General features: G+C 47.1%; 1 protein-coding gene across 1 annotated transcript; it reads right to left on the bottom strand.

Annotated features, from left to right (window-relative positions):
• Nucleotides 1–7301: 7301 nt before the first annotated feature.
• GSX2 (GS homeobox 2) lies at nucleotides 7302–11247 on the bottom strand. Its single transcript, XM_035112103.2, has 2 exons — nucleotides 10715–11247; nucleotides 7302–7668 (listed from the first exon to the last, which is right to left on the bottom strand). The coding sequence occupies exons 1-2, from the start codon at nucleotides 11205–11207 to the stop codon at nucleotides 7331–7333; spliced, it is 831 nt and encodes a 276-aa protein (XP_034967994.2). The 5' UTR covers nucleotides 11208–11247; the 3' UTR covers nucleotides 7302–7330.
• Between the last annotated feature and the right edge of the window lie 9833 nt (nucleotides 11248–21080).

Below are 21080 nucleotides of genomic sequence, written 5' to 3'. Positions count from 1 at the left end.
AGCCCTTAGGAAAAGAGCTTGGGCAGAAAAGCCCAAACTCCAAATGGCTGCGCCTGCCTAGCCCTCATTTACTTCAGCAACCCCGTCCCTCTCGCCCCAGTGCTTTCTTGTTGGCTCTTCTTTTTCCTCACACACCCTAATACAGATTTTCTGTCACACAACTCTCTCACGCGCGCAGAGGACCATTCATTTCCACGCGCATTTCCCCTGTTTTCCTCTGCCACAGATACCTATTTATTCGCACCATTCTGACTGACTCTCGCCTACGTCCCCTTGCCCCATTCTCACATTAACCTTTCTTTCTTTCTTTCTTTCTTTCTTTCTTTCTTTCTTTCTTTCTTTCTTTCTTTCTTTCTTTCTTTCTTTCTTTCTTTCTTTCTTTCTTTCTTTCTTTCTTTCTTTCTTTCTTTCTTTCTTTCTTTCTTTCTTTCTTTCTTTCTTTCTTTCTTTCTTTCTTTCTTTCTTTCTTTCTTTCTTTCTTTCTTTCTTTCTTTCTTTCTTTCTTTCTTTCTTTCTTTCTTTCTTTCTTTCTTTCTCTCTCACAAGCGTCTCCCCCTCACTGCCAAGCACAGGCTTCCTGTCACACAGCTGTACCCTCACTCTCCCAGTTCCCACGCATCCACTCGCACGGGCACGAAGGCACGACTGTGTTTCCCTCACATTCACACGTGCTCTCTCAGCTACACTCAGCCTGGCATCCATTCATTCGTCCCTAAGCCCCTTCTTCTTCTTCTTCTTCTTCTTCTTCTTCTCGCACGCAGTCATTTCTGACGCAGAGGTACCAAGAGTCAGAAACAAATGAGAATTCGGGGGAATCCAAGCATCAATAGTACCCCTAAACCTTCATTAAGACCCCTTTAAAACATGTGCTCCACTCAGCCAAATTATTCTCCTCAAATGAGGAATTAAGGATTCCTTCCTAACTGATCCCAGATAGCTTTGCTCCATTTTCTCCAGAGCAGTCCCTACAGTCATTTGTGGCTTAAGAGTTTGCATCCCACTTTTCTGCAATTCTGAATCCCTACATTTTGTTTGACTTTGGCAAGCAAAACAAAATAGCACATGCACACCCCAGGTCAAGTCATCCATCCAGTATCTTTCTTTTCCCTTAAGCGGATTTTCGCCCTGGAGTGCCCTGGCTAAAGTAGCTTCACTTGAAGTGTCATCCCCTTAAATTTCCTTTCAGCTCCAGTCTCAAGGGAGTCGGGAGTCCCTTATTGGAAACGGTGATGCTCAATACAAAGTCATCAAAGCCCTCTGGTTCTTGTCTTGAACTGACAGGCCTCCTTTATTGGGCTGCTTGAAATACGCCTCCTGTTTTTCAGGGTCCCTCTATCCATCTTTGTCTGTTCTTCTGAGAAGAAGGCGGACAATAAAAAGCAAAGCCTGGCAAGCTCCCCACTCTCAGCCTTGGGCAGTGCCAACTGCGGCCTCACAGCAGATTGAAATCGTCACTCCTTAATTAATCTGGAACTAGTTATGTTCCACATGGGGAAGTGTGGGGGGGATGGGGTGCCTATTTAGATATTTATTTGCTGCTCCTCTTTGAAATGCATTTGGGATATATTCTTGCAGTCAGGTTAAGTAACACAGAGATAACCTTAAGGGGTGCCTTAACGGCTCCTGGAACCTCTTTCATATTATGCATATCCAGTCTTTTGGCAGCTGGACACCCAAGGAGGTTATTTTTAGTATGAGGACAAACTCATAAAATTGCCATGGCAAATGGTTAAGCACTTTTTATGGCTGCATTCCAAAATACATGGCTTGGGGAGTCATTTCCAAGTAACCGTGGTTAGGGCAGCTCTGCGCCCTCAGTTATTTCAATGGTGATTGTAGGGTTTAAGGATGCAATCCTGTGTGTATCTTTACTTCAAGGTAACACAACTTTAACTCAAACAGGCTTGTTTCTGAGAAATGTACATAAAATCTGGCAGTACAGTAAATATTACCCATTGAAATCACATTTCGCTCTGTCCTAGTGATTTTTGAAGATCTACAAATAAAATAGCCTATATTTGTTTAGTCGAGCAAGCTCCTCTTTAAAAAAATAATAATAATCCAAAATATATGGGCATACTCTGACCAATGTAAAAATGTTTCATTTCAGGTCAATCCCAAACCAGTTAACATACTTGGATTTGAACCCGTTTATTCCCAGTGAAGTCAGAAAATTGGCTAGAATCTGTGGAATGAAGGTATTGAGACACCATCTTTTGAGTTTTAGTGGATTGGGCTTTTCCAGCCCAGTCTTCCTAACTGTATTTACTCTGGAGTCAAGCCCACTGAGTTGAATGAGACCTACTTCCTCCTAAGCCTGAGTAGAAATGCTTGCAGCAAAGTTTACCATATGCAGATCTTCATTCCTATCTTTTGACCAGGCATTTTGCAACTCGTAATTACATTCAGCTTGAACTTCAAAACTGTCTTCTATTACTGGCTTGTTTTCATGTGCAGTTCATAATATAAACTGCCTGTGGAAAACCTATGAGTAAGATCCTCATGAGCAAGCCAAATGGATACTTCCAAGTCCTACTGATGCCAAAGTGGGAGTTAATTAAGTTCTTAAATGTCTTCCATTTTAAAAAATGTGGGGGCTGAAAAGTGTTTGGTTGTGTCTGTCTAGTGCCAATTGTTATTTGAATATAAAACTATGGGTCATCAAATCCAATAGCTTTTTGGAGGGGAGGGGGGAACCAGAATTATAATCTCATTTACTTCCAAGCAAATTCTATTGTCTTTAAACTTGAGGGTATTCAAGTGCAGAAGGGGTGAGGTACAAAGATTTTGTACCAGAATAAATTATCTTCACAAGAGAGGTGTTTACATCAAAGGTAACCTCAAAGAATGACCCCTTTAGTTGTATTTTTGTTTCGAAACTTCAAAAAAATAGTTCTTATACATCTTTGGTGTCAAAACACACACACACACACACACACACACACACACACACACACAAGCTGAACTGAATAATGGATCCCTGATGGAGGAGCACACTTTACCCTGGGTATGAGACTCTGAGTTTGGCAAATAAGAAAGCTAAGTTTATTTAAGGGTATGCATACTTGATAGGAAAGACCTATCTACCTAAGGTGGAGATACAAAGAGCCATGCTTGCTCTTTGTTCTCAGCAGGAGAAGCACACAAATATGTGTTTTCTCCCATGGTACAGATGAAAGAAGAAGGAACAACTCTAAGAGTATCAGTCTAACACATGAGGGAAGGTCAGCACAAGTTAAATCAGTGTTTTCCAACCTTTTGTGGGGTGTAAAACACAGAGCAGTCAAATACAACATTCCTAGAGTGGACATAAAAAGGGGATGTCTGGATCAGCCAGTCAGAACTTCCTATTTCCTCCTGGGCTGGGACAAACTTCCTCTACATGTGACCAGAGGTGGGCATGACCTCACCTGCGCAGGTAACAAAACAGCACAGGGGAGGCAGCCATCTCTCTCTCTGACTCCATTCCTCAAAGAAGCAACATCTCCTTAGCCTGAGATGCTCTCTTGGCTGGACAAAGGAACTATCTCTTTATGGGATAGATTCCAGGTGTATATATTTTGTAACTAAGTCTGCCTTCTGGGATCCATCTGTGAACAGAATGTGCGTGAGTAAACTATTTTATGCTTTTATATAATACTGTGTTGTGTCTATTTTTAAAAGAGGGAATAAAGGGGATTTACCAGGAAACTTATTTTAGAGGCTTATGCAAGCCTGGCAAAGATGTTATCAGCTGTGAAAGTTTAAAAAAAGGGAATATTACTCTGCTAAATTGTAGAACTTGTTAACACAAGTTGGGAAGGAGATAACTAAACAATATATCCTCTCCTGCCTCCCTGAACATGCTCACACCTTTTTCTGACCATAGCCCTCTTTCAACCTTGTTTCCTTCCTGTGACCCCACTATGGGCATAGCCGGGGGGGGCAGGGGGCAGCTCCCCCCCATAAGTAAAAATGAATACAAATCAATACAAATTTGAGGTTCTGTCTCCCTAACAAAAGCCTGGCTTTCTGTGGAATTCCAAGTGGCTTTTGGATTGGCAGCCCAAAGGCAAAATATAGGCGGAGGAGGGAGGGGACTGGTGTCTATGCCATCAGCATTTGTGTGCTGCTAAAACTGGTAAATCACAAAAACTGGTTGGCTAGTATCCTATCCCAATCTTTGACTAAAGCTTCAGAAGCAGATCTGGTGAGACACTGAGGTCTTATCAACTAGCGTCCCTGGTGATAGATAGAATGTAGGGAATGAGATGTTGTGAGAAGGTGAGGCCTCTTTCATTGACCTGGGTCAGCTGCGAGCCTGGTTAGAAGGGGCTAAAAGCAAGGAACCTAATGTCTCAGCAGTGCGAGCCAGTACAGTTTCGCGCAGAGACAGTTTTCATCCCAAACCCATGGGCATTGATGAAACCCTTTAATGCCATTGTGTAGGAAGCACTTTAGTGCTCCTCCTTCTCAACCCATTCAGTTTGGTCAGAATTCGTAAGAGAGTACAAAAGAAAAAGGAAATGAGATAGATTGGATAGCTTTAGTAATAATGCAACATGACCTCATGTTATTCACAAGGTATGTTCTACTGGAACCAAGTATTGGATTTTGATTGGGGGTTGGGTTGTCATCCTGAGGAGGAATTTAAGCAACTTGATTTTTGATGATGCTCTCATTTACAGCGCATTTGAAAATGCTTATAATTCTACACAATGTCAGCTGGAAAGGTGGTGGGGGGAGGCAGAATTGGTCTGCTTAAGCTTCCAACAGCCTAGAAGGAAGGTGGAGATTAGGGTGGTTGGGGCAGGGAATGCAACCTGTGTCCTGTATTGTTGTATGACAAAGTCTCACAAAGGTGGTGGAAAGGAAACAAATGACCTTTCTTCTCTGCCTTCCTTGTGAGGCTTTCCTTCTTCCCCATGAGTTCCAAACACCATTGGTTTCAAAGCTTATGTTCCAGACTGGTTGGAGTCCTGAACAGGAACATTATTTTAAAAATTCCTTCAGTAGCACCTTAAAGACCAACTAAGTTTTTATTTGGGTATGAGCTTTCATGTGCATGCACACGAAAACTCATACCAAAATAAAAACTTAGTTGGTCTTTAAGGTGCTACTGAAGGAATTTTTTTATTTTGCTTCGACTCAGACCAACACGGCTACCTACCTGTAACTAGGAACATTATTGTTAAGGACAGGGGATCTGCTGCAATGTATTGTTGCAGGTCCCCACCCCAATACCAAACCTGAGTGGTTCCATCCCTATCAGTCTGGGAGCAAAACCCTAAATAAAGCCATAGTTTTCTATGTAGCTGGTAGATTCTGTAAGTAAGTGGCCATAATATGTTAGAATTGTATTTGGTGCTAGTCCCTACTCAGAGTAAACCCAGATGACTGACATACTGTTAATTTCAATGAGTCTACTCGGAGTAACACTTGGTTGACTACCACCCAGTAGTTTGTAATTTGAAAAGGAAAGGATATTGAAACACAATGTTCTAGCCAGGAACTGTGAGCTTCCAGGACCTTCAGAATGGGGAAGAGCAGGTGAGCAATGCAATGATGAGAAAAGGGAAACAGTTTCAGGAGAGGGAAGGGACATAGCCTGGAAGCATAGCTGCCAAGTTTTCCCTTTTCTCGCGAGGAAGCCTATTCAGCATAATGGAAAATCCCTTTAAAAAAGGGATAACTTGGCAGCTATGCCTGGAAGTAGTGGTGAAGGTAGGGGATGTAGAAAAGAGAAGATGAAGTTCAACTCTTTTCAAATACCAAGATCACTAGGCTGTGTAGAAAGCTTGAATTCTAAGTAGAATACTGCAAAATGTATAATGGGGGGCAATAATAGTTCCCCTATATGGTACTGCCTGTGCCTGCTGCACAACTATAGATTTCAAGCACATAGAAACAGATAAATTCTTATGTAGGTTGTCTCTTTCCAATGTATCCCTTAGCCACTTGGAAAAGCAGCTCCCATATGGCTCTGACTACTCACCTTAATGTACACAGGGAAAGGGGCTAGATGAGACAGCTTGTTTGGTTGGCTATCTTTCCTCAAGCTGCTTCATGCAAACTGAAGAAAAACTTTGGCAAGGCTGCTTGCTTCATTCTCCATCAAGAGCAAAGGGAAACACCAGTCCTTTAAAGCAACAACACAACCCTGCAGTGGAAATTGGTGTTTCCTCCCCCTGCAGATCTGTGTTTTCTGAGCTTCCGCACAGCACATAAAATCAAGTGTGTGAGAATGTAGTAATAATCTCAGAATTAGAGGAGTAAAATTGCACTTCTTGGAGGTTTTTTAATAATAATAAAAAATCCTTCCCACATTATACAGGAAGGAATTGAGTGGGAGGAAAGTGAAAAGGATACATTTTCCTCTTCAGAAGCACATACACTGCCCACCCCCAATCCTGGAGAGGGACTCTGATTAGGAAGGCATGTACCATGAGTTTAGAAATACTATATGGCATTTTCCTGGCATTTTGCATCTCCTTCTAACACTGTTCACAACCCTCACACACATACACAACATTTTGTATCTAGTTTCCACACTTGAGCCAATGCTTTGCACACCTGATGAAGTTAACCCACAGGAGCTTGTGCCATAATGCAAAGGATACTCTTTAAGCTGGCGCAAGACTCTTCCTTGCTTTTGCTGCGACAGACTAAGATGGCTTGAATGGTCCCTTTCTCGCTCTCCAGAAACAATTCACCATCCCTATATAGCAACAAAGAGCTTCAGGTTCAATGCTGGCAAGAGAGAGGGTGGAGGGGAGGGGAAATTCCTTTAAAAAGTGAAAGCCACTGCACTTCTTGTCTGAACTCCTTTATTTAAATAAATATAAATATAAATATAAATTTAATATAAAACTATTCACATACAAAGGAGAGCACCGAACAACTCTAATTCGGATTATTATTATTATTATTTTCCATTTCATATAAAGATCTGTACCAAAAAAAAGAAATAGATAGAGTCTCAGACAGTATTTTTTTTTTCAATTCCAGTTTCTAAACTTTCCCCCACAAACCCTGGAAGGAAGAAGGAACGGATATTTTGGGAAAGGAAGAAAGAGAAAAGGAGATTCTCCTCTCCCACCCCATTAAGAGGGGAAGGCAGAACTGTGTGTTAACTCGGAGTGGAGGGCGGGGAACAGCCTTGCAGCTGTTTGTGTTACATTATAAATACTGTACCGTTTCAACTGAACGTTCATTTACATTCAACAAAATCTAGCACTAGGCCCGTGGACAGAGCCCTTAGGAATCTGTTGTTCTTTGCAGAAGGCCCCGTTGGCTCAACTTGGCTTCCTTTGCCTGCGATCGCCCGTCAAGAAGTCCAAGGGGAGCCTTTTCATAAAGGGGAGACCTTGTCTTCGTTAGCCGAGGCCGGCGAGAGCGACTCTTCGTCCTCGGACCTGGAGTAACGTCCCGGGTTGCTGGTGCAGCTGCAGCCGCCGTGCGGATTCCTCTGGGTGCCTTTGCCTTCCTTCTTGTGCTTCACCCTCCGGTTCTGGAACCAGATCTTCACCTGCTTTTCGGACAGGTTGAGGTACGTGGCGATCTCGATCCTACGCAGCCGGGACAGGTACATGTTGGACGAGAACTCCCTCTCCAGCTCCAAAAGCTGCGTGCTGGTGAAGGCCGTGCGCATCCGCTTGCCGTTTTGCAACTGGCTGGCATCCGAGCCTCCTGCAGGGAGGGGGGTGGGGAGAAGTTGGAGAGCACACACAAAAAAAGACCCAGTTAGCAACCGACAGAAAAGAAAGGCTTAAATGCTGGGCCTGAGCCCTGGAATATGTTTTCAAAACCCGGGCTGAGTCCTGGAATAAAGAACCAAGTGCAACACAGAGGGGGCCTTTCGCTTGGCCTTGAATTGCCACAAGTAGGTTGGCTCCCCTAGCAATCCCCTGAGAATTTGGAGTCACTCCTTTTAGGAAAATGAAACATGAGGTCTTTAATTAGAAGCGCTGGGGCACCGAACAGTGACTAGTGACTAGTTTGATCCCCCAAAACAGGAAACATCAGAACATAATACTGTAAGAGCCCCTCTGGATCATACCAAAAGACCATCAAGACCAGCACCCGATTTTCCACACTTGACTATGGGAAGCATGTAAACTGCAGCAGTGCATGAGGACAACCCCCCCCCCCCACACATTTTTGTTCCACAGAGACTCTGATCCTTGAAGTGGCATAGGCAGCCATGAAGAGCTATCTTCCATGACTCAGTCTCACCCCCCTTTTCAATCCGTATTAACCAAGGGTCATCACCAGTGGCAGAAAATTCCACAAATTTATCAGGCACGTGTGCAGAATGACCCTGTGATGATGGAACGTCAGTCCATCCATTCTGCTGGAAGCCTCAGAGTTCTAGAACTGTGTGTGTGTGTGTGTCAATTTATTTCTGCCCAAGCAGCTAAACCAGGTGGAAGCCAATGCAGCCTTTCCTCTTCACCTTTGCCAGGTGAAACTGAAACTCCGGTTGACCGATATCACATGTTATTTTACTCAAAGGAAGTGTCAGGGGTTAAGGCTGCTGCAAGCCACGCCTCTGGACTAGTGGAAATCCTCCTATCATCCTAATTTCTTCTTCTTCTGAAAGTAGTAGTTACTCAGTGGTAAGTAGTAAATGAAAATCAAATTGCTGCATTGCCCATAGCTCCTGCTTTCAACTGTTTAGACTTCCTCTGGCTCGAAGCTTTCAGAGAGAACAACCTACTTCTTTTCAAGTCTCGCTAGTTGGAAATCAGGGGTTACAGTTTGCTTCGTTTTATCCGAGAGGGAAGAACTCTTTTATGCCCTTCTTGGCAGCAGACCTTTTACAGTTTATTTTTTTACACCGTTGACAAGCCATAGCTGCCAAGTTATCCCCTTTTTTTAAGGGAAATTCCCTTATGCTGAATAGGCTACCTCGTGAGAAAAGGGAAAACTTGGCAGCTATGGGACAAGCACTCGAGAAGCAAAGTCAAAGTGTCTGCTCGAAGGAAAGGCGCGCGCAGAAGGATACCTTCAAACTCTTCATTCTATTATTAACTCCAGTTAAAAGGAGCCGATCAGAGGTTCCAGTTTATGCGTGCATTGATCCGGATCATCTATGCGGATTTCAGGAGCCAGTTCCAATGAGCTGCATGCACCTAAATTCTACTCAAAGTAACCCTGTGTCCTGATCCTGGATTGCAAGTGTAGACTGAGATTCTCAGAGCAGTCTTGTTGAACTCTGGTGCACAGCTAAGATCAGAATAGGATCTTCCTCGAGCTATTGGCTCTTTTCATTGACTGGCTGCAAGCCTTGATTGGTTGAGGTTGCTAAGGATCGCAACGTGGGTCAGATCCATCCTTCACATCCGTGCCTCTGAGAAAACTTTCCATTCTAAGACTGAATGTGCAACTCGTCAGGCCTATTGCTCCGAAGAAAGCACATTTTACTGAATTTAACGTTGATCCGGTCTGAAGGCGTAGGCTCAGACTGGGATCCTCAAGCCTACTACTCGCGAGAGACTACTCGCGAGAGAATGGCTTGGGGTTTGTCGCTGTTCTCAGAAGAAGAGACGCACCCCGTAGCTTGATTCTCGTTCAGCCTGTGACATACACTCTCTGCTCCATTCAGAATCAAAGACACGCATCTGGCTCTCTTCGGGTTGCTCTGAGTCGGAGCCAGCCTGGCCTCTGCACCTGTTCTCTGGGAGCCATGCAGCTCCATCTTCGCATCTTTCTGACCACTTATCCTCAATTAAGTGGAATACCAATCCCCAAATTGGTTTCTGCGAGATAATCCCACTCACGTCAAATCTGGCCAGGAGGAAACGGAGGACTGCAGGCTATAGGGTGCGGAAATATTTTAGTGCCCCCCCCCGCACCGCCGCCTCACAACATGACCTATCCAGATCTCACTCTAACAACTTCTCACCTTCGCGTCTAGGAAAGATGGAAAAAAGAAGCCCGTTAAACTAACGCGCCAGACCTCGCACTGCTTAGCTTCTGAATTTCCCCACTGAAGGTCCCCCGGAGGGGAAGAGGTTGAGTGAGTTTAAGAGCCTAGCGCTTTTGATGATGGGCTGATCCCCACGAAGTCAGAGGGGCGTTTTAGGAGGTCCTAGCTCTCCTTGGGAGTCCTGGGGGGGGGGGCGAGGGTTGCCTTGGAAGGATTTGAGGATCCTTTGGGAAGTCAGTGGGGCTCACTCCTGGAAACGCGTGAGCTGCCAACACTGGCGGAGGCCGGAATCAAATGTCCCCTGTCGGAGTAGGCAAGTGACAGGACGGAGGACGGTGGTGGAGCTGGTTTATGGCACAACCCCATCGGAGCAAACGGAAAGACTCCAGAGAATCATAGAATTGTAGAGTTGGAAGGGACCCCGAGGGTGGTCTACTCCAACCCCCTGCAATGCAGAAATCTTTTGCCCAACGTGGGGCTCGAACCTACTACCTTGAGAGCAAAGATCTCATGCTCTACCGGCTGAACTGATTACAGAACGACTCCTTCAGGTTGGGGGCTCACACAGGTGCGACCCCCAGAGGGGTCTCCTCTCCCCGCTTAACTCTTTGCGAACAGGATCCGGAGCCACTCCGGAAACGAAGGGCTGCAGAAGGACCGGTTTTGGACTCCGCTTTACCTGGAGAGCCGACCTGTTACTGGACCTGTCCCAGCTTTCATTTCAACCACCTCCTCCCCGCAGCCCCCTGGATCCCACCACCTCCCAGTCCCCCAAAGGCGGGACGTGGCGGAGGAAACTCCTACCCATGCCGAGGCAGTGGAATCGCCGGGGGTCACTCATGCTGTAGGCGGCTGCTGCGCAGACAGATGGGTGGCCCAGGGCGTGAGCTGCCGCCACTGCCGCCGCCGCCGCGGAGGCCACCGAGCCGGCTTGCTGCTGCTGCTGCTGCTGCTGCTGCGGGGCTGGCTGCTGCTGGGCATGGCTCAGGCGGGGGCAATACTGTGGGATGGCGGCAGCGGCGCCCGCTCCTCCTCCTCCTCCGGCTCCTCCTGCCGCGCCCGCCCGTGAAGAGGCGTGCAGGTGCGAGGTGACACACAGCGGGCACACGCAGAAAGCGCCGCTTTTGCGCGACGGGCACGCCGGCCCGCCCGCCACCGACATGACCAGCGGCGACGGCACGCCCAGCGGGATGAGGAAGTCCTGCCCGGGTGGCGGGTGGTGGTGATCCGGCAACGAGGGAGCCGGCCGAGCCGGGTCCTTGATAATGAGCGAATCCACATAGAACGAGCGAGACATGGTTGAGGCTGGCTGGCGGGCTGGCAGTGACTCCCGGTGGCGCTCTCTCGCTCTGTGCGCTCTCTCCGTGCGCTCTGCGGAGCCGGTCCTCCTGGGGCCGAGTCGCCTCTGCAAAAGCCCCTGGGCGAGCCCGGAAGGTGCTTAAGTCTGAGAGCGGAACAAAGGGGGGCTCTGGAGAGGGCTGGTCTTTAAAAAAAACCACCATCAACCAACCTCCCTTTCCTTCTCTCTAGACCTTCCCTGGATCTCTCCCCCGCGCTCTCTACTGCGGGTGTGGGGATTTATAGCAACTATTTAACACGTGATGCCTCGAAATCGACGCGCATCTGAGGCTCCTCGGGCTTCCTATTTGGGAGCCCTTTCAGGGGAGAAGCTCTCCCCCCCCCAACCTTCCACCGCCTGGGGGGGGGGGGGAGAAGGCAGAGAAAGGAGGGGAGGTTGCTTGGCAAGAAGCGCGTTTGCGTTTCGTTCATTTCATAGGGACTCCAGAGCTGTCGGTTATTATTCTTCGTCCTCCTCCATCACGAGATTCAGTCGGCAGGCAAAAACAGCAAGTGCTTGGGCGCAGGTTACAAGTTTCCAGTTCGCGTCTTGGTGGGCCAACTTTGTTTCAACACAACAACCGTTATCTCCCTTATAAGCCCCAACATTACATCCATTTGATTCCAATTTTCACTCATCCTTCATCTTTCATTCTCCTTTGAGCATCTGTAAGCCCCTCGCAGGTGTCCAAGGCAGAGCTCCTGCGTCTGCGACTGTCAGGTGCAACGGGACTCTTTTTCCAGGGGAGCAGTTAGGAAATGTTAAACACTAGACTTAGTGGTCCAGCCTACCACCACGACCACCCTGCCTTGAGATTTAGCCTATGTTTTATTAGTTCAAAAGATGTTAGCCAGGAGCCCTGCTTCGTTTGGGGCCCTTTCTGTTCCTTCTGCTGAATGGGACTCTGGGCTTCTGCCCCGGCTCCGCTACTGGAGGGGGCAAAAGGGGAGGCAACGAGCTCGCCTTTTCTAGGGTTTTAGCAGCTCTCCTCTCCTGCGCTCTGCTCTGAGCATTGGCTCCCATTGACCCTAATGGAATGCGTTTCTAACTGTTGCTTGTTCTTCGCTTCATAGTTTTGAGAACCGTTCCTTAACGATCCATACTTACGTAGAAAGCTCTGATCTTACGATCCATACTTAACGTGGAAGAAAGCTCGTCTGAGCTCCGAGGGATTTGCTTCCCTATGAAACTGCATAGGATCGGGGTTGCTTGCTCAGTTAGCGGCTAAAGCGTTTCCACTGAACACAGAATACTGTGTAAATGTAGCGATAACTTTTTGCTGCCATAACCCCAACTATGTAACTTCAAAACGCCGCCTTGCAGAATTATAGAGCGCTCTTCCCTGCATAATATGAAGCTGGTTTTAGTATTTTAAACCCTTGCTTTCTAATTTTTAAACGAGGTCACGATCGCACTTGCGTTCTTTCTCTGTGTGTTCTTGTTTGTATATTTATCCCCTCCTACTATAAGTATGAACTGAATTTACTTCCAGGTCGTCCAAAATGCCAGTGCTCCACCTTCCATTTGGTAGTACTTCTGGGCTATTCATGCCTGAGTACCTCTGACTGCAGCCCTATACACATTGTCCCATAAAATTCAGTGCGATTTACTTTCGAGTAAACGTGTATGGCAATATCTTTCTCTGCAACCAGAAACACGTTTGCTGCGGAGTAAGTCTCACTGAACAGCCCTACGACTCCGAATTAGCTTGCATAGAATGGTCGTATTGATAGTAGTTTGAGAAGCGAGTTTGTAGCGTGAACGGGAGGAGGAAGATTACAGTGGAATAGACAGCACTCTTTTAGAGAGAAGCGCAACTCTTGCTGCAGACGCCACCTGCTCTTCTTACGACTTACACCCCAGCCACTTACGTCTGTTTCCTATTTTAGGTGCATTTTAAAAGGGGGGGCTGATTCTATACATTTGGTGACATTCCACATATCCTTGAAGACTACCCCCACATTGCTTTGCTTTAAATCCTCTGTAAAGCGATACTGGGAACCCGAGAGCCAAGTCAGCATGCAATCCAACGCACACTTAACTCAGTGCGCGCAAGTGTCATTAAACTCAGTGGGACTTGGTCAACAGTGTGCAGAAGTGATTTTGGTTGGAAGAGTGAGGCAGACTTGCGGCACGATCCTGTGAAATTCAGTTCCGGAAAATGCGCCTATGATTGCAAAACTTGTCTGGAGGAGAGTCTTGTTGAAACTGAAGCTTCCTGCAGCGCAGTCCTAACTGTCCGATCCTATGCGAGTTTCCTTTGGTAGTAATTCCCAGGGAGGTGTGCCTAGGACTGTAACCTAAGAGTCCTCAGTGAATTCAGTGGGACTACTTATTTCCCCAGTCATTTGGGATTTCAGCCTTACTTCAAAGTAAACCGCAGAGTTGGTTCTAGGATCTTTTCTTTTAAAAGAAAGCAAGCAGTGTTTTTTTTCAAATTGGCAATTAGTTCAAGGCACAAAGGCTTAAGACTCCTCTGGATGCCTCTGGGCCAAAACGGAAGACTTTCAAGTCAAACTTTGGCGATCGTTGCGGGGCTTCACTCCGAAGCCTTAATGCAAAGAGAAAACGCCGGCCGGAAGGATGCTTTGATCTCCACCAAGTTCGCCGAGGCGATCAGGCCGAGGGAAATTGGCTAAATGGCGAAAAGGCGCGCTCGCTGATTCCTGAGCATTTCAGATTTCATTAGAGGACGGCCAGAGACACTTCGCAGCATATTACGCGATTTCCCAATGACCTGTTTTATGGGAGTTTAAGAAGCGGCTTATAGAGTTAATGGAAGGGAGATTGTTGCAGCCTTATTGAGGCGGGAGCTGCCCACCCAGTTCCACTCAACTTGGGGCCGGCAGAAGTCGACAAATTGTCACTGAAAGCACCAATAAAACCATGAATATGTAATCCCCACAACTCGAAGTGGAGTGGAGGAGAAACTATCGGGCTGCAATCCTGTGCACACTTACTCAGGAGCCACTTCCACTGAATTCAGTGGCCATTTGTCCGAGTACGTAGAGGGAAGGATATTATGAGAGATAAGGAAGAAACCAGCTGTGTGTGTGTTTTGGAGACAACCGGTAGCTTTAAAATGTGAATCACAAGCCACTTAAACTAACACGGGTTGAAATGACAGGTATAATCTCAAGAGGCAGCCTCCTAGTTTAAGCAGACTGATTCCGTTCTCCCACCCCATCGCTTAAAAATTGGTATGAATTTCACTCAGTAGCGCAATCCTATACAGTACATACCTATATACAATGAGACTTACTCCCAAGTAAGTATTATAAAGACTACAGCCTCAGGGACTCAAAGAGCTTTTCAGAGGGGTTGACAAACAGGTAATTAACCGAACTTAGGGTCCGTCTTTTTCCATCGGGCCCTTGTTCTGGACTGGTGGTGGATCCATTAAGTTCGATGGCAGCTCAGCATCCATACCAGCCGATTCCTCCTCCCTTGCGAGGTGGGTCCGCGGGTCTTCCACATAGCTGCCAAGTTTTCCCTTTTCTCGCGAGGAAGCCTATTCAGCATAAGGGAATTTCCCTTAAAAAAAGGGAGAACTTGGCAGCTATGGTCTTCCATGCTCAACCTTCCCTCCCACTCCAGACAGTAACGGATTCTTCGGTTGTATTCAAGCCTAAAGAAAAGAAGTGAACGTCGACTTGCAGCCACCGGTACAACATGCAATGGGCAGTGCAACCAAGGCGTGGGATAGCAACCCAAGCAGCGAAAACCCTCAGCAAAGGTTATTGTGGCACTAACATATTCATATTGAGTTTTCGTGAACTAGAGTCCATATCTTCAGGTACATTGAATTGTATCCTCTCTTGGAAGGTAGAGTAGTGGACAGAAATATCCACTGACATTGACATGTACAATGAAGGGACCAGTTGCTTTTGACAGAAAGAATCTTGTGGCAGTTTTAAAACGAACCAATGTATTATGGCGTAAGCTTTCGTGGATTATAGACTATACAGTAGTCCACTTTTATCAGTTGCATGCAAATGTTATTCTGTCCCTCCAGTCCTGTTATGTGTGTGAGCACACACACACACACACACACACACACACACACACACACACACACACAGAGAGAGAGAGAGAGAGAGAGAGAGATGTAGCTCAGAATAACAGTCCATACATCTGAATAAATTGACTGCAGTCCACGAAAGTTTATGCCACCATAAGGCTGTGGTTGATCTTTCAGGGGCACCGTTTTTGTTGAACCCACGTTACTGTCTGGCTACTGTGAATGGGATCAAATGATATATGTGCTATCTGGATTTTTACACCACTCCAACCTCAAGTAATATCCCCGTACAGTACAGGGCTAACAAAAGGCCGTTCCAGTTATCCCCTCCCCCAACGTGGCGCCCGCCAGATCTTTTTGGAGCCCCAGCCAGCCTGGCCGATGGATCAGGGATCATGGGAGCTGTATTCCGAAAGATCCCGAGGGCGCTACGTTGGGGACGGCAGCTCCACAGATTAGCCTCGTCCCCGTCTGGTAGTTGCGATAGCCACCTCTGGGCCGTCGGCGTGCCTTGCTTGCTTGCCGTCGCGTCGTCTCAAGGGAAGGATCGCCGGGTCGTCGGGAGTCTCCTTCCTCGTCTGAGGAGGATTTATGGGTGGCAATTAAAGTTTTATGAATTGCAGCTGAGACCAGCGATGCCGCTATTCGAATGCGATTAGGATTCAATTAGAAAGTGTTTACTGGACGGTGGGGTCTCTGGAGGGTAAACAGGCAGCTATTCCAGAAATGTGCTAATCCAAGGTCTTGTGACAACAATTAGGCAACCAAGGGAGAGGCAGGTCAGCGCTGCCGAGGCCTTGCTGCTGCTGGCGGTGGTGGTGGTGGAAAGAGCAAAAGGAAACAGCAGTGGACTGGACAAGAACGCCGCATTTCCAAAGAGGGCGAGAGAGAGAAGCCTCAGATAAAGCTTCATTTATGATGTCGTCCGATCCTTGGGAGGAAGGCCCATTGGGTAAAAGGGGGCTCTATTTCCAGCAGCGCACAGCCGATTGCCACCTGATTTTAGTCCTTGGTCAAGGTTCCTGGTCCTCCATTTGCAATGGATTGTTCAGGGAGGGATGCTTGCGGTTGTCCGGATGTTGCTGGACTCTTTGTATTTATTTATGCATGTTTGCATTTCTAGCCAGCCTTTCCACCAAGGACGTGCCTTCAGGCGGCTCCCCCTTCTCAAGAATGCCCTCACAACAACCCTGGGAGGTGGAGAGTTGGTGGCTGGCCCGAGGTCACCCTGTAAGCTTAGTGGTCAAGTTGGGATTCGAACCACAGGGTCCAACAGCTAACTAACCTCGACAACTGGAGGTTGCTCACCACCCTCTGTCCAAACCTCTGCAGAAGCACATCTGTGCTTGGAAATCGCTAAAACTACTTACAATCTCAGACACATTTTTTGTAGTAGTGAGTAAGCCCCATTGAACACAGTAGGATATACTTCCGAGTAAACATGCAAAGAATGGTGCCCTTTCACAAATGTAGGCCTGGACTGCGAAGTGCATTCCGTGGAACCAACTCCTTTGAGCGGAGTGAGGTTTACCTCTCAGAAAACATGACAAGGATAGCCTTGGTTGGTTGGTGGTGGTGGTGGTTGTTTTTGTTGTTGCTGCTGCTGCTGTTGTTACCCCACCCATCTGGCTGGGCCTCCCCGACCACTCTGGGGGCTTCCAGCAAAATATAAAAACATAATAAAACTTAAAACATTAAGAACTTCCCTAGACTGTACAGGGCTGCCTTCAGATGTCTTTTAAAAGTTGTGTAGTTCTTTATCTCCTTGACATCTGATGGGAGGGCGTTCCAACGAGAAGCTGAAATCCAACTAGTTGGATGGGTGTTAGGCTGCAGACACGCCTTACATTTAATACACATGACTTAACCCCCCCCCCCCCAAAAAAATAATCCTGGGAACTGTAGTTCACAAACCCCACCCTTCACCTCAGAATTCTTTGTGAGTAATGATGTACTTTAAATGTGGTGTGCCCACAGTCTTTTGTCACATCCACACGGTACATGTAAAGCACTACCTCTCTGACAGTTGTGGAGAATCCCGGGGAACTGTAGTTGAGGGTGCTGGGAATTGCAGCTCTGTGAGGTCAGCACCCTGAACAAACTACAATTCCCAGAATTCTCCATGACCATGGCATTAGAGTGCTTTAAAAGTATGTTGTGGGTTAGTCTCGACTAATTATATTTAGGGAACTTGGGCGGTCTGATATATAAGCCGAGAAGAGGTGAGGTCTATCCAATGTTTTGCTCATTAACAGGGGAAGCGGAGGATGTGATTTGCCACTTCACTGTCTTCCAATGTGGTAAAGAAGGCAGCGGTGTTTCAATGGGGCTTGTGTGAAAAAACAATGTTGGACCATGAAACTAGCAAGGCTTTATGCACAGGCGCACTCAAGCTCCCTTGAAACCAGTGGGGGTTAAGAGTAGGTGGGCTGGATAGTACAAGACCGGTAAGTTTGTTTTTAATAGGTACACACACCTGCATTTAGGAGGCTTTATAGCATAGCTGCCAAGTTTTCCCTTTTCTCGCGAGGAAGCCTATTCAGCATAAGGGAAAATCCCTGTAAAAAAGGGATAACTTGGCAGCTATGTTTATAGGAAACTCCAGTTCTTTCAGGTAAACCTCTCAAAACTGTATCCAGTTAGGGCGTGCCTGCGTGAATGAATGACTCCAAGCCATTTTTGCACAACCTGCTTCATTGGCCAGAAAACTGGAACTTGTGAACTCCTGGATGGAAATATTGCTTGCGCGTTTCAGCATACGACCCGATTCAGTAACTCCATTAGCCACGACTAAGAGTTGACTAGAAACTTAGTATTAATGAGAACATTATTTGAAAGTATGCATGTGGGGACCAGGTTCCCTGCAGCTCTGGTTTTAGTTGAAAGCAGGTCTCATTGATTCCAGATACAGCAGACAACTTTCCCCCTCTCCTAGCTGAGCTCCTGAGCTTTCGACGCACTCTGTCTCAAAAACTCGACGTAGAGAAACGGGTTTTTACTGTTCCGTTTCTGCACAGGAGCAGCTCCAGCTAAGGAGCTGACAACCCTACTTCTACCCTGGATCTCACTTTGAAAAAGACGCCTTTGGGGCAGCCTTTAGAGAGGAACTTGAATATGGGAACTACGTCCGTGTAAGAAGCGAATTCGAGGGTGTGTGATCAGGCTGCTGGCCTTGGGCAGCCTGGAAATGCCCTCCTGCTTGGAGGCAGCAAGAATCCCGATCAGCATTTGAACCTGTAATTGTTCTAACAAACCGAGTGCAGCGAGAAGGGAGACGAGGGAGAGAGCAAATAAAAACACAGCGATTTGAAAAGCAAAGATATCCCAACCCAGGCGGAATGAATGCAAGGCGTGCGCCCGCATCACATCAACCTCGTTACAATTTTATTTTTCAATAATTCTGTCCGATAAAATTTCATTGTCCATTAAGTAATCCCCGAAATGAGAGCTCTTATGAGCCTATAATGAGCTCTAATTGCCACGACTAGTCGAGCCACGTGGAAGGATTTAGAAGGTATTAAGCGGTTGGGTACAGAGCGCGGGCTGTTACCTTGCCATTACTTTCATAATTCAAGGAGAAAATTAGTCCTTTTAAGGGAAAATCCTTTGATTCCCTTCATTCTGCTCGGGGTGACAGAGTATAGCTTTGTCTGCTTTTAGTTCAAGACAGTGTAACAAATGGGAATGTAACAAAATTGCCCCCCTTTTAAAAAACTTTTTTAAAAAAGCCAGCGCTGTTCAAAAAGAACATCAGAGACAACACACACACACACACACCCACCCACCCATCCCTCCTGCCTTTCTTCCTGCAACTTTTAGGATTGGAGACGTGTGTATTCCTAGTCGTGTTTTGCTATCAAACAATGGAAGCTTGGTTTGGGTTTGCTTTTTATTTTAATTTTTAAGTATCCAAAATGCACCGCCTCTATGCATAAATAAAGAAATCTGAAACCCAATTTACAGGCCTGTTTGCTTATCACGGCGCTTCGCAAAGCGATCGGAGCAACAACGTATCTCTGGGCTAGTAGCTCACTTGAACGAAACAAGGCTTTTTTTCCAAGCAAGTATACGCACGCAGTGGACAGGATTAAGGACCATTGAACTCAATGGTGCTTACTTATGAATGAATAAACATATGTGGGAGATTCCTGTCCATGGGCTGAGGAATCTAAGTGGCAAACCAACATGATCCTAGATTTAGTCTTCCAGAAGAATATCCGAAACCCATGGGATTAAGCTGGAGCAACCGTGTCTCCCTTCCCCACGACGCTGGAGGTCCGAATCATCCCTGTTCAGAAGTAAAATACGTACTCTGAGACCCAACAGGCCTTGCTTGCCTTGGTAAATTTGTAGAGGATGGCAGTATTGTGCATATATAATCAATGGGGTTTCGAGCGAGCATAGATTAATAGTTCCCCCCCTTGATTGCGGTTGCAATTTACTTCCGAGTAAGAGGGCTGTTCTTTCTTTGTAAGGTTTGAATACCCCACCCCGCTGCCAATCTTTTAAAATCATTTATACTCAAAATACCTTTCTTCCTCTGCTCAATTTCCAAGTCCTACTTGTGGGATCGATCTTCGCTATAGAAGTTCCCTTGTGGTCCCCTTGAACCCAACCTAAAGCTGTTAGGCTCTCCATCGCCTTAGAGACACATCTAACTCTGCATAGGAGAAAACCACAGAATGCAGAATGGAGATTAGGATTTAACTTCCCACGATGGGCACTTAAGACTCTCTGGGTGGGTGTCTCCCTTTTAGAGTTGGCGAGGAGTTTTTGAAAGTCCAGGGAACTACATATAAGCCCTCGGATCCTTCACTGGTTTGAGGGTGAGGGAGATTTCTAACGTCACCCGAATGAGTTCAGTCAGTGACTTCGCGAAACTCTCCAGTTTCCAAATGCAAAGTGTGCGCTTATCTCAGTCCCGGAAACCCAAGCTGCTCTCTAGGCCATAGCTGCCAAGTTTTCCCTTTTCTCACGAGGAAGCCTATTCAGCATAAGGGAATTTCCCTTAAAAAAAGGGAGAACTTGGCAGCTATGCTCTAGGCAAAACCTGCTGCACCCTACCCACCCATTGCTCGCTGGTTTGGAACGGCAAAGAGGACCATCGCGTGAGCGCCAGAAGAATCTAAACTTTCCATTTCACTTTATCTTTCGCTTTCCTCGAAAAGTTCCCAAAGCAAGCGCTGGTGTGTGTGTGTGTGTGTGCATAAGCAAAGGCAAACAGAAGCCGGGGCTTGCCCCAGCTCCATGGGCGTAGGCAGGGGGGGCAGGAGGGGGCAATTGCCCCCCCTAGAAGCAGGGCCCCACTGCCCGCCCGGTGCCGTCTCCCTTCTCCCTGGCTGGCTGTGGGGCGGGCGGCGGGAAAGCACCAGAGCCGCGCAAAGCGTTTGGCTGGCTTTCCCTCCCTCCGCCCCACAGCCAGCAAGGGAGAAGGGAGACGTCCCTTCTAGCCGGCTGGCTGTGGGGCGGGCGGAGGGAAAGCCAGGCAACCACTTTGCGCGGCTCTGGGGCTTTCCCTCCACCTGCCCCAGCGATTGCAGAGGGGGAGGAGGGGATCGGAGCAGCCCGATTTCGGGCTGATCCTGGCTCCCCCTCGTCCCTTCCGATCGTGGAGGGGGAGGAGGGAGTCGGAGCAGCCCGATTTCGGGCTGATCCTGGCTCCCCCTCGTCCCTTCCTATCGCGGAGGGGGAGGAGGGAGTCGGAGCAGCCCGATTTCGAGGCCATTCTAAAAGCGTGAACAAGCCTATGAATGTTTTATTGAAAGCGCATCGTTAACTTGTATCCATCCTTTTTCTCCAGAGTGTGGCAT

The sequence above is a fragment of the Zootoca vivipara genome, chromosome 9 (genome assembly GCF_963506605.1).
Source record: "Zootoca vivipara chromosome 9, rZooViv1.1, whole genome shotgun sequence".
Taxonomy (NCBI): domain Eukaryota; kingdom Metazoa; phylum Chordata; class Lepidosauria; order Squamata; family Lacertidae; genus Zootoca; species Zootoca vivipara.
This window is presented reverse-complemented; position numbering and strand designations above follow the sequence as displayed.